This window comes from Salminus brasiliensis, chromosome 1 (assembly GCF_030463535.1).
Source record: "Salminus brasiliensis chromosome 1, fSalBra1.hap2, whole genome shotgun sequence".
Taxonomy (NCBI): domain Eukaryota; kingdom Metazoa; phylum Chordata; class Actinopteri; order Characiformes; family Bryconidae; genus Salminus; species Salminus brasiliensis.
Window position 1 is genome coordinate 90,437,520 of NC_132878.1, and position 12,818 is coordinate 90,450,337.

The following is a 12,818-nucleotide window of genomic DNA, read 5'->3' on the forward strand; positions in this document are numbered from 1 at the left end:
ATAAGAGCAGCGTATTAGTCTTAGTATATGACAATATTCAACATTTTAGGGGTATTATGCAATATTTCCATACAGGAATCTTCTATCTACCGCAGCACGATGCACACGCGGTTCTACCATCAGAGAAAAAAGGAAAGTCAAGTCAAATTTATTTGTATAGCTTTTTACAACTGTTGTCGTCACAAAGCAGCTTTACATAATTAGTACTTAATAAAGAACAGAGACAGAGAAGAAAGAAGGAATAACATAAGGCGTCAAAGACCCCAGTGAGCAAGCCAACTGCGACAGTGGCAAGGAAAAACTCCCTCAGAGCTGGAGGAAGAAACCTTGGGAGGAACCAAGACTCACAAGGGGGACCCGACCCATCCTCCTCTGATCAGACTGTTTTAAACATTAATGATAAAAATTACCAAACCAGATACAACAGAAAGTTGATAGTGGTGATATTAATAGTGTCAGACAGGCACGAGTCCATCTAGGTTTCAGCACGGCCACCAAACAGGCAGCAGCGGCTGGCGGGTGAGCCATGGGTGGTGGCGGGTTGGGGGGGGACCCGCTGGCCGGACTGGTAGGTGGCAGCTGGTTAGATGCAGGTAGAGGGGACCTCAGCGGGCAATCTTCCTGCAGATCGGGCTGGGTGGCCATTTACTCGGGGAAGGTAAAGAGAGAGAAGTTAGTTCTAAGAGGAATTTTATGGAGTGCAGAGAATGTTGAGAATCAGCATCTGGGTATGTCTGACGACTCCGGCAGGTCTGACTATAACAGCCTAATTAAAAGGAGAGAGCCAGAAGGTAACACAGACACGGGAGCACCCTGAAAACGCCTGCATCTATCTGCTCCACCGTCCACAAACCTGAGTGATCGCATGTAAGCAGCGAGACGACAGCTCCAGCATCTCAGTATACTACAATTCCCTGGGTCCGCGAACCCCTGGACCTGCAGCCCTTATCTAAGAAACATTAATTACCAAAAGCTAAACTAAACATATGAGTTTTCAGCTTAGATTTAAAGATTGAGACTGTGTCTGAGTCCCGAACATTATCTGGAAAGTTATTCCAGAGTTGGGGGGCTTTATAAGAAAAGGCTCTTCCCCCTGCTGAGGTTTTCTGAATTTTGAGAACGAGTAAGTTTCCAGCACCCTGAGATCTAAGTAGTCTTGATGGTTCGTAATATGTAATAAGATCCCGCAGGTACTCAGGAGCGAGGCCATGTAGGGCTTTATATGTTAATAGAAGAATTTTGTAATCAATACGGAATTTAACTGGGAGCCAATGAAGTGCTGATAGAACTGGACTGATATGGTCAAATCTTCTAGTTTTAGTAAGGACCCTGGCTGCAGCATTTTGAACCAGCTGAAGTTTATTGAGGTTCCTGCTGGAACAACCTGACAGTAGTGCATTACAGCAATCTAGTCTTGAGGTAATAAAAGCATGTACTAGTTTTTCTGCGTCCTATAGAGATAAGGAGTTTCTTAGTTTGGAGATGTTCCTAAGCTACATAAAGGCTGTTCTACTAATATTGGCTATATGCTGCTCAAATGATAAATCTGAGTCGAATATGACACAAAGATTTTTAGCTGCTAGATCAGGAATGATGGAAGCATCAGCCAAGTCTAACATTAAGTCTGATAGTTTATTTCTAGAGTCTTTTGGACCTAAAAGGAGAACCTCGGTTTTGTCACTGTTGAGAAGAAGGAAGTTATGTGACATCCAGAGTTTTATATCTTTTACACAGTCCTCCATTTACTGTAATCTAAATTTATCGTCAGGTTTGGCTGATATATAGAGCCATGTGTCATCTGCAAAACACTGGAATTTAACCCCATGTCTGCTTATAACTGAGCCCAGTGGTAATTTGTAAAATGTAAATAATAGTGGTCCTAAAATTGAGCCTTGCGGAACTCCATATCTTACTTCTACATAGTTTGAAGATAAATCTTTGTTCTTCACGAACTGATAGCGTCCAGTTAGATAAGATTGGAACCATGATAGGACTGTTCCTGTGATTCCAACCATTTTCTCTAATCTTTCTAGTAATATAGTATGATCTATTGTAGCAAAGGCTGCACTAAGGTCTAGTGGGGCTAATAAAGATACATAGCCTTGATCAGAGGCATGAAGGAGATCATTTGTAATTTTCACTAGGGCTGTCTCTGTGCTGTAAATGGGTCTGAATCCAGATTGGAATTTCTCATACATGTAATTTTTACTCAGGTATAAGCAGAGTTGTTGGGCCACAGCTTTTTCTAATATCTTAGATACGAAAGTTAAGTTGGAGATGGGTCTATAATTAGACAATACACTAGGATCAAGATTTGGTTTCTTGAGTAAAGGTTTTATGACTGCTATTTTAAGGGTTTGGGGTACATGCCCAAGGCTAAGGGATGAATTTACAATTGTTAAAAGAGGTCTGATTATGATTGGGAGAATTTCTTTTAGTATGTTAGAGGGAATTGGGTCAAGTGCCCAAGTTGTACAATTTGCTGAGGAAATAATTTTTTCTAGTTCTGGCTGTGGAAGTGGGTAGAAGGCTTCCAGCCTTTGTTCTACAACTAAGTTATGTTCTAAAACAGCTCCACCAGGTGACGGCCATGTTTGATTTAATAAGCAGGGTTGGATTTGTTGTCTAATATTTTCTATTTTATTATTAAAATAATTCATAAAAACATGACTGGTTAAAGATGTTGGAATCTGGGGTTGAGAATCTGCCTGGCTTTTAGTAAGTTTAGAGATCTCACTAAAAAGAACTCTGGGATTGTTTTTGATTTTCTCGATCAGCGAGGCCAAATACGCTGAGCGAGCTTTAATGAGTGCATTTCTATATTGACTAAGGCTGTCCTTCCAGTCAGAGTGGAACACCTCTAGTTTGGTCGTCCGCCATTTACACTCTAGTTTCCGCACTGATTGTTTTAAGGTACGAGTTTGATCACTGTACCACGGTGCGAGCCTTTTTTGCCTTGTCATTTTACTTTTAAACGGTGCTACTTTGCTTAAGGTTGATCGAAGGGTATTTTCTAGATCATTTGTTAATTTAATGAGCTCCGTTTGGTCTGATGGAGTGTGAGCTAAGGTCAATAGGGATAGGAGTTTTTCAGTAAACTGTACAGCTGTCATTGGGGTTACTGTGCGCTTTAGACAGTGTTGGGGAGAAGAATTAACATTTTGCCTAAGATGTAGCTCAAAGGAGATTAGATAATGGTCTGATATTACTGAGCTCTGAGGTACAATATTTAGATGATCAATGCTCACACTCAGGGTCAGGACTAGATCTAGGGCATGGTTACAGTAATGTGTGGGTCCAGTTACGTTTTGTATGATTCTGACAGAATCTAAAACTGATACAAACACCTTTGTTAATGGATCATCTGCTTTTTCAAAATGAATATTAAAGTCTCCTACTATTATAACTTTGTCGCTGCACACTGCCAAGTCTGCAGCAAAATCACTAAATTCTTTTATAAATTCAGAATATGGCCCTGGAGGCCTATAGATATTAATTAGTGTGAATGCATTTTTATTTGTGGCTGAATTTGATATATTAATGTAGAGAATCTCAAAAGAAGTGAAGGTGTTACAGTGTTTTTGAATAATATCTAGTGTATTCTGATAGATTATATATACTCCACCTCCTCTGCCTGATAATCTAGGGCTATGTACATATTTATAACCTGCAGGGGTGGCTTCATTTAGTGCTACATATTGATCAGGTCTAATCCAGGTTTCAGTGAAGCAGAGAACGTCTAGTTTCTGATCACATATAATTTCATTTACAATAACTGCTTTCGAGTTTAGTGATCTAATGTTAAGTAGACTTAGCTTTAGGTCTGAGTTGCTGCTGTTATCGTTTGATTGTGAGAATTTAACACTGATTAAATTATTAAAATGATCTGATCTAGATGTTCTATGTTTGGGTTTAATTCGGGGCACAGACACAGTCTCAATACAGTGAAACCTGGGTGACGCCTCAAAGCAGCTCTCAGACGGTGGGTTTAGCCTGTCTGTCTGCGGCCTGGTCTCGGCTCTGGATTGTCAGCAGCCTTTTACACTCCTCTGCGACTAACTAGCAGACTGTGGGCTATGCTGCACGAAAGTGGGGCAGCACCCTTCCGTGTGGGGTGGACGCCATCCCTACCTAAAAAAACAGGCTTGCCCTCAAACTTTAACCAATTATCTATGAAGCCCACATGATTTTCTGAACACCACTTGGACACCCAGCGGTTCAGCACCGCGCCTCATTGGGATGGGACCAGAGCAAATTACAGCATCTGACATCGTCTGGGCCAGTTTAACCACCTCTTTATTATTATCCTTACCCTATTATATATTATCCTTCATAACTTCTGACTGCCGCAGACGAATATCATTGGCCCCTACATGAATAACTATCCTTGAATATCTCCTGTTTGCTAACCGCTTAAGGTTGCCGCTAATGTCCGGTGCTCTGGCTCCCAGTAAACGGCTAACGGTCACTGCTGGAGCCCCTAAAGGACTAGCTATCTTCACGTGAACAATAGAGTCTCCTATTACCAGAGTACTGTGAACAGGCTCCTCAGCGGGTGTTTCGCTGAGCAGGGCAAACCTGTTTGACACGCGAATCGGGGGGGGAGTGTGATGTTCCGGTGGGCTAGCTTCGGCCTTAGCGCTAGCATTAACCTTAGCTTTCCGACTATGCCGCCGAGACATCACCCATTCGCCCTGTTATGAGGGCTCTAACGCCGGAGTGGGGGGTGCTGGCTCTCCATAAGGCATCCGGGGCTACTCCTGCTCTCTATCCTTCAGTAACCCCATGATGCTCACCTCTAACTGCTCCACCTTTTCCACCAGAGAGCTAACTAACTCACATTTAGTACAAATGCTATCCTTATCACTAGTGGTGGAAAAAGGGTCTAGACTAAACATGCCACACTTCTCACGCTCAAAAAGTCCAGCAACAGCCATCATAAAATACACTTACTGCTTTCAGCTGATTTGGGCACAGAAATAAAGGTTGTTGTAGGGGTACTCCGCTGTTCAGTCTTTTTGTAAAACTGTGGACTGTAAACACAACCTAAAAGCAGTTACCACAAAGTAGATGACTAAACAGATATAAAAAATAAGCACTAGAAAGTGATAGAAAGCAGAAAACACAAGATAAACACGGAGACAGTGATTTCTCCAAGGTCCGGGTCAGGAGTCAGGATTTCCCACAAGGGTTAGCGGCAAGGGTCCAGTCCAGCGGGCAGCGGGTCAACACCTAAAATGTGAACGACTGATAAAAGCATTGCCCATCACATCGTAGTGGATTCTGATGAGTAGCCTTTTATTGACCACTTCTTCCAGACGTCCCTTACGCTTGGTCATGGGACTATTTGGACATACACTCTTTATGTTTCTCTCTACCATTATCAACTTCCAGTTTCTCAAATGTTCACAATAGTTGTCAGATAACTGGGAACCAGAAGCTTTTGTCCTCGGGTTCCACGTTCCCACATGTGTATGCCCACCAGAGTCAGTAATGGGACCAGGAGGAGTAAAACATGGGCATTCTACAATGTATTTGGAGCCTAGAAATGGGATTAAGGTGGGCTGAAATGATGGGACCATCTGAATTTGTTCAGAACTATAAATTAATAAATGTAACATTAGACATTACTTAAATGTAAATTGAACATTAGATAAACTTCATCAAACACAAAACACATTTTTGATGATTATTTTATTGATATGAGGAGCAAATCACCAACATGCAAACGATCACCACCCCACCTTCTCCCTAATTCTCCAACTCATTCCAGAAGTACTGAATAGAGCCCCATCATCATTCCAGAGAACACAGTCACACTGCTCCACAGCTCAGTGCTGAGGGGCTTTATACCCCTTCAGCCCACTCCTGGCATTAGGCAGCATGGTGCTAATAGGTTCATGTTTATCTGCTCTTGCTAAGAGTCTTATTCTATTGCCAGGACTTCTCTACAGGGACTAGACAAGCTGAACTTGTGCATTTGCATCTGTGTCAAATTATACAATCACACACAGTATACACACCTTATACACACACTATACACACATTATACACACACTATACACACACTATTCACACATTATACACATAATACACACCTTATACACACACTATACACACATTATACATACATTATACACATAATACACTATATACACACACTCTGCGCACATGCACACACTATACATATATTATACATACACTATACACTATACACACACTATACATACAGCATGTACTCACACTCCAGAATGGGCCAAACATGAATCTATGAATTGTACAGAAGTGTTTCAGTGTTGTTTTAATGCTAAATGTAATGAATAAAATGTTAAGAAATACATTTATACCATTTCCTCTCATTCATAACTGAGAGAAAAATGAATATTATCAATGTTCATTCAGACTAACCGAGTCAGAAAAACAGGTGCTGCTTAAAAGCTGCTTATAGTGAGTACCGTTCAGCTGTGTAAGAGCTGTGTAAATGTACTGCTGCAGTAATATTTCCTCAGTGCAGTTTACAGGAAGGGACACATTAGTTGCTATTACATATAAACCCAATAGACCAATCAACCAATTCTATTTCCTGTATGTCTGTTTCCTTTAATGAAAAGAGAGCAGACAGGATCTATAGATATTCATTCCAGTCCTGCACATCACCCGATTTTCTGATTTTACTAATGAGCTCTCCTCAGTGAAGGAGACCACCATTCTGCTGCTTAACAAAGAAGTGAAGCAAATTAGAGAAATTAGTATTGTGGTGCATGGGTGGAAATAAGACTTGTGAACAATGCAGCAGCCGATGGATCCAGATTAGTGCAGATACTCCGACCCTCGGCTCCCCGGCTCCCCTCAGTGAGGATTAGGCTTTAGATTAAGGCACTCATTTAAATCACCATTAAAAAAATCCTTCTTTGGATATTTTCTGTTAATATGCTATTATTATTATTACTATTATTATTATTATTATTATTATTATTACTATTATTATATCATATTTACTTTTATTATTGTATTAACATCACTATAATGACTTTATCAGTACACCAAACATAACAAGAAAAATAACTACTCTTTTATAGTTTGTGTAAAGAGCATAGAGAGAATAGAGAGGCTAATTTTAATGGTTATTATCTTGTAAATAGGATTTACAGCAGCCTTTGTAAAAGTAAAAGTAAAGCTCAAATAAATTGGGTTGCCAGATTTGGGCATGGTGCTGCTTTCCTTGTTTCCACTCTAAAACTGTACAAATTTAAATAACATCCCTTTATATAGGATATTATAAGCTATAATTATTATAGCACATTGTAGAATATAATCTATAATATACTTTCAACAGTGTAAATAATATAAACTACACATCAGAAGTTTTAACATGTATATAATATTTCAAGTGGGTTTAACTTTTGAATTTACTGTGTCTATCTGTAGCATTTTGTTTCCATCATTCCCTTTTCAATATATCATTATTGACGTTGCTTTTTCAGTGTTCTTTAATCCTATGATGTTACAATCATTTAAACCTGTGAAGAAAAATGGGTTTTATACTATTGAACAAGTAAGAAAGTAAGAAACCAACAGACAGAATTGTTTGTGAATAATTATTTATTATAATATTTTACATTTTTATAGATCCTCTATAAGATACTGGAACAGCTGTGTTTTTTTAAGGAATATTTATTATTATTGTATCATCTTATAATAAAATCTTTCTGATAAATGATCAGCTCTTTAGTTTTACACACTCTGGGTCAGGTCTGAGATCTTACACCTGGACTAATCTGAGATTCATCTTCAGAGCTCAGACTCAGGTAGAGAGATGGTAAATATCTAGTTTTTACTCTAGGAGGAAAAAAGAAACTGGCTTTCCTCGACACAATGGAGCAGCAGCTCTACTCGGAGCCTCTCCGAGATAACAGAAGACTGAGCGGGAGACCACCATGGCCTCAGATCTGGAGGTGCTGATTCTCATACTGACCACTGCAAACTGCTCAAGTGCTGCTGAAGGCCTTCACACGCAGAAGCCAACAGGACAATGTCATCTGCAAACAGCAGAAACAAGCCCCCGGCCCCCCGCCTGAAGCCATCCTGCCCATGCCTTCGCATTGCTATCCTGTCCATGAATATCACAAACAGGAAGTGAGAGAAGGCACAGCTCTGATAGAGTCCAACACCAACACTGAACAAGCTTCAGTGCTGAGAATACGGACACAGCTCTCACACCGAGAGTACAGGGACTGCACGACTCGCATCAGCACCTGTCGCACCCCCTAAACCCCAGGAGCACTTCCTACAAGATGTCTTGGGGAACACAGTCGTAAGCCTTCTCCTTCTCCACAAAACACATGTAGACTGGAGTGATGTACTCCCATGTCCCCTCAACAATCTCAGAGAGAGTGAGGAGCTGGTCCAACGTTCTACAGCCAGGACAGAATCCGCATTACTCCACCTGAATCTGAGGGTTAACTATCAGGTGCATTCTCCTTTGCACTATACTGGACTAAACTTTCCAGGGAGGCTGAGATATGTGATGCATCAATAATTTGCATGCACTCTCCAGTCCTCTTTCTTGAAAATGGGGACCACCACCCTGGTTAGCCAGTCTAGAAGCACTGCTCCCGAGGTCCATGCAACACTAGAAAGTGTCTCGAACAAGACAGCCCTCCAATGTCTAGAGCCTTTAGCAACTCTGGGCAAATCCCATCTACTCTTGATTTGCCACTGTGGTGCTTTCCAGCTACCTCAGTAACCTCAGCCAGAAAAGATGGATGATGCCCCAGTAGCCGCCAGCCCAGCCTCTTGAACAGAAGCCATGTTCCTCGGGTTTAGGAGTTCCTCAAAGTGTTCTATCCAGCACCCAACAATACCCTCAGCTGAGTTCAGAGCTTCAGCACCCTTACTGAGCACAGTTTGGACAGTGTCGCTCCTTCCCCTTCTGAGTTGTCGGAGTGCTTTCCAGAACCTCCTTGTGGCTGCACTGAAGTCTTTCTCCATGGCCTCTCCAAACTACTCGACAATAGCTGTTACCTTTTTTGCCTGCTGCCTCAATGGAATCGAGAGTACCCAGAGCCTTCCTCCACTTGACAGCCTCCCTGATTACAGATTGCCACCAAAAGGAGCTCCAACTAGTCGAGTCAAATTTGGTTATACTGCTTTTGAGAACCTGATGTTGTTGCAAAGCAGCTTTACAGAAATATGGAAATAACAGATCAAATTAATAAATCAATAAATAAAAACAAATAAAATTGTAACGCCAAGTAAGCAAGCCAAAGGCGACAGTGGCAAGGAAAAACTCCCTCAGAGCTGGAGGAAGAAACCTTGGGAGGAACCAAGACTCACTTTGGGGGACCCATCCTCCTCTGATCAAAAAAACCTATAAATGACTAAAAATGGTGTAAAGGTGTGAATGTAAATGTAAATATAAGTCACCCAAGAGACACTATGAGTGAACCAAGGTACAATCTCTGGGTTTTGAACATGGTGTTTCCTATCATGGACAAATTGTGTGCACTCCAAACCCAAACCTTAGAGGTGGTGGGTCCAGATAGTCGCCCCAAGTTATTTGTTCAGGCTCAGGCCAACTGGGGTAACCTCAGTTTGAATAATGTCAGTTTGAATAATCTGAAGGGGAGCCTAAGTCTCCAGGTTTTCTGCATCACTGTGGACTGTGGGAGCACAGGCTCTGCTTCCACCACCAGCCCATGGAGCAGGATTTTTCCTTCAGAATGGAATCCACCCAGTATGTTATCATTACCGGGAGCCATGAAAGACATCTACAGGGGGTAAACCGCATTCGTCTTTTTTGGGATCTGTTGGAAGGACAAAAGGACAAAGATTGATCAGACATTTCTGCCCAATATTAAATTGATTATACAGTAAGAAATCTGGATCACTCAGAAATCGACTCACATACCTTAAACTTGGGGAATTTCAGCCACCTGGATCTCTGCCTTACTGTGGGCTGTGGGAGAACAGCTTCATCCTCAACCACCGGCCCACAGAGCAAGATGTTCGAAATCCCATCCTCACAGCTTTGTTTAGAACTGGAAGAAGCAGGAGCTTCTGTAGAGGCAGCACTGGAGGAGTTGTCCACCTTAGAGTTCACTGTAAAGAACCTCTTCATCTTCCCTCGAAGTGACTGGGAGGTTCTGAGGAATGGTGCTACAAGGTAAGCTTTAGCTGCCCTTTTAATTGCAGCACAAAGTGGACTGCAGCTGAAGCAGCCACACTCCTCCCCCACCGCCTCTAAACTTCGGGAAGTGAGACTTGCCCCAGCTCTACTGCTGTTGTCTTCCTGAGGTGAACTGATGTCCTGATGAGAAGTGCTTACCCCATCCTGTTCATCAATGACTTCCACAGTGAACCTGCCTATAACTCTGGGGACATAAGCAATAAAGAAAAGGTCCTTAGTGTTAGTGAACTAATGCTGTACGTTACCTATTTACAGAACAGCTCTGCACTCTGAGTAACCTTTATCAGTGCATACTATGTACAGTACACCAATTGTGTCTCCTTAGTTCCAGTGTTTTCAGAGCTGAGATACAACGCATGGAACAAATGAAGCACTTAATAAATGAATTAATAAGTAATATATATTCATAATAATAAATAAACAAACAAACATACTGTATTTTCTTCAACCGCTTAATGGTGTTCTGCTCATCAGCGTCAGTTTTGGAGGAGAAACCATCTACCTTCTCCCAACCATCTACCTTAGGGTGTTTCTCAGGCATCCCAAACAGATTTTCCTGTGGAGCGCTTTTACCCTCAGCTACAGACGGGCCTGCGGCCTTACCCGTTTCACTGTTGATGACAATAAAAGAAACAAATTATAAATGAAACAGCTCAAAGAATCTGGGGGTGTTTCACAAAGCAGGATTCTTAGTTCAGCCAGAAAAGCCCAGATCCCAGCCTGTCTAATAGAAGAAGACCTGAGGGACATTCCTATCCTCACCATTGGGCTAAAGTTATCTGGCTAGCTGAGAAATGCCTCTTTGTGACACACCCCCTGCAGATCTTTCTAATGCAACGGTTTGCTTACCATTCTTGACGTGACTGCAGCCATGGGTGCTTTTCCACATCTGTCACAGACGGGCGAGTGGAAGGGTCGTACTGCAGCATGTAGTACAGGGCTCCTCCACTGTGATCCCAACTGGATACTGCAGGGCTTTACGCTGGACTCGTAGCAATTTATGCGCACGCTTTTCTTTAAAGGGCACGGACCCGGTAACCATTTGGTAAAGAACCACTCCCAGGCTCCACACATCACTTTTCTTTGGATCATAAGGCTGACACCTAATCACCTCCGGTGCAGCGCAGAAAAGAGTGCAGCAATATGTCTCACTCATTTCTGGGAAGCCTTTTGAAAAGCGTGAAAGACCAAAGTCTGCTAGCTTGACTTGATAATCAGCTGTCAGCAGAACATTTGTACATTTGAGGTCTCGATGCACAATGTCCTGCTTGTGCAGGTAGACCACAGCACTGACAAGCTGGGAGAACCAGGTTTTGGCCAGGCCAGTGGGGATGTGGTGGCGCAGCTTGATCTCCCGTTTGAGATCGCTTATAGCAGCTTCCATCACGATACAGACCTGTCCGTTATTCATCTTAAGAATGTTGTGCACCTCAACAATGTGAGGGTGCTTCACTTTTTTCAGAATGGCGAGTTCCCGGGGCAGATATTTCTGAACTAAAGTACTTGACCCCCTCCTGCTGTCTATTATTTTAATAGCCACCATGTTGGGGTGCTTTTCAGAGGTGGCCAGTTTAACCTGGCCAAAATTCCCTTCACCTATTTTGCGCAGCACCGTGTAGCCCATTCGTCTCAGGACTGTCTCAGTGGCCATTTCCTCCCTGTGGATCAAAAGAGAAGCTGAAAGTTAGAAAGTTTTGAAAGAGAATCAGATGTAGAACCTGTTTCTGGTTCTAGATAAGATGGCTCTAGATAACTGTGTTAACCAAATGACATCACTGTCATTTAGACCGTAGAAATCAAGTGTCTCGAGAGCTGCTGAATCCTTGACTGAGCCAATGAGGGAGAGAACACCCCTTTTATAGGGTTCTGTGATGTCATCGGTATGACATCACAATGGAGAGGTGAGCTGGGGTCAGTGAGGTCAGTTTCTTCATTGGCTGTACAGGACTGTATGTACACACACACACACACACACACACTGTGCTGTGAAAATGTGTCAAAATAAAAGTCACACAAACAAAACAGAAATACAAAATTCTTTCAAACTAAAAGCTAAAATTACTGCTGCACATTTGTGTGCCCTTTTTTGTGCTAATCTGAAAAATGATCTGGAATTTTTTTGTGATGCGTTACACCACTACCTCTGACAGAGACCCAGCTTTTTGACACTGGGCTCTACCTTGAACTCCAAAATACTTTGACAGTCTTCAGATTTATGTAGCACCTGTGCTTACTAAAAGGAGTAATAAAAGTGTCCCTAACATCTAACTAGGTTCGGACAGCGGCATGTCTTTAAATCAGAGATGATTTGACGGGAAGTTGAAGGATTAACACATTTATTGCTCCACAAATGATGCAATAAAACATTCAGCGCTGATTTTATAAAATAAAGAAGAATAATGAAATAAAATAGAGCTCTTTTAAACAAAATAGAAAAAATGGTTTCGAATAGGAAAATAGGGAGGAGTCCCTTTTATGAAAAACACACTGTCCCTTAATTAAGTGGAGTTCCGGATCCAAGATAGAGTTCAGTTCGTATCCTTCAATGGATGTAGTGAAGGAATGATGCTTAATGCGGTTATGACTGTGTCTAAGACCTGTCTACCCGGGTAGGATAAATGGTATGCTT

The 12,818-nt window shown here is 41.9% G+C and overlaps 1 protein-coding gene across 1 annotated transcript; it reads right to left on the reverse strand.

Annotated features, from left to right (window-relative positions):
• Window positions 1-11,081: 11,081 nt before the first annotated feature.
• On the reverse strand, window positions 11,082-11,840 carry LOC140537117 (testis-specific serine/threonine-protein kinase 6-like). The gene has a single exon (XM_072659318.1). It carries the CDS (start codon window positions 11,838-11,840, stop codon window positions 11,082-11,084), a length of 759 nt encoding a protein of 252 aa, XP_072515419.1.
• Between the last annotated feature and the right edge of the window lie 978 nt (window positions 11,841-12,818).

Coding starts and splice junctions, on each gene's coding strand:
- LOC140537117 (XM_072659318.1), bottom strand. CDS start 11,840: ATGGCCACTGAGACAGTCCTGAGACGAATGGGCTACACGGTGCTGCGC.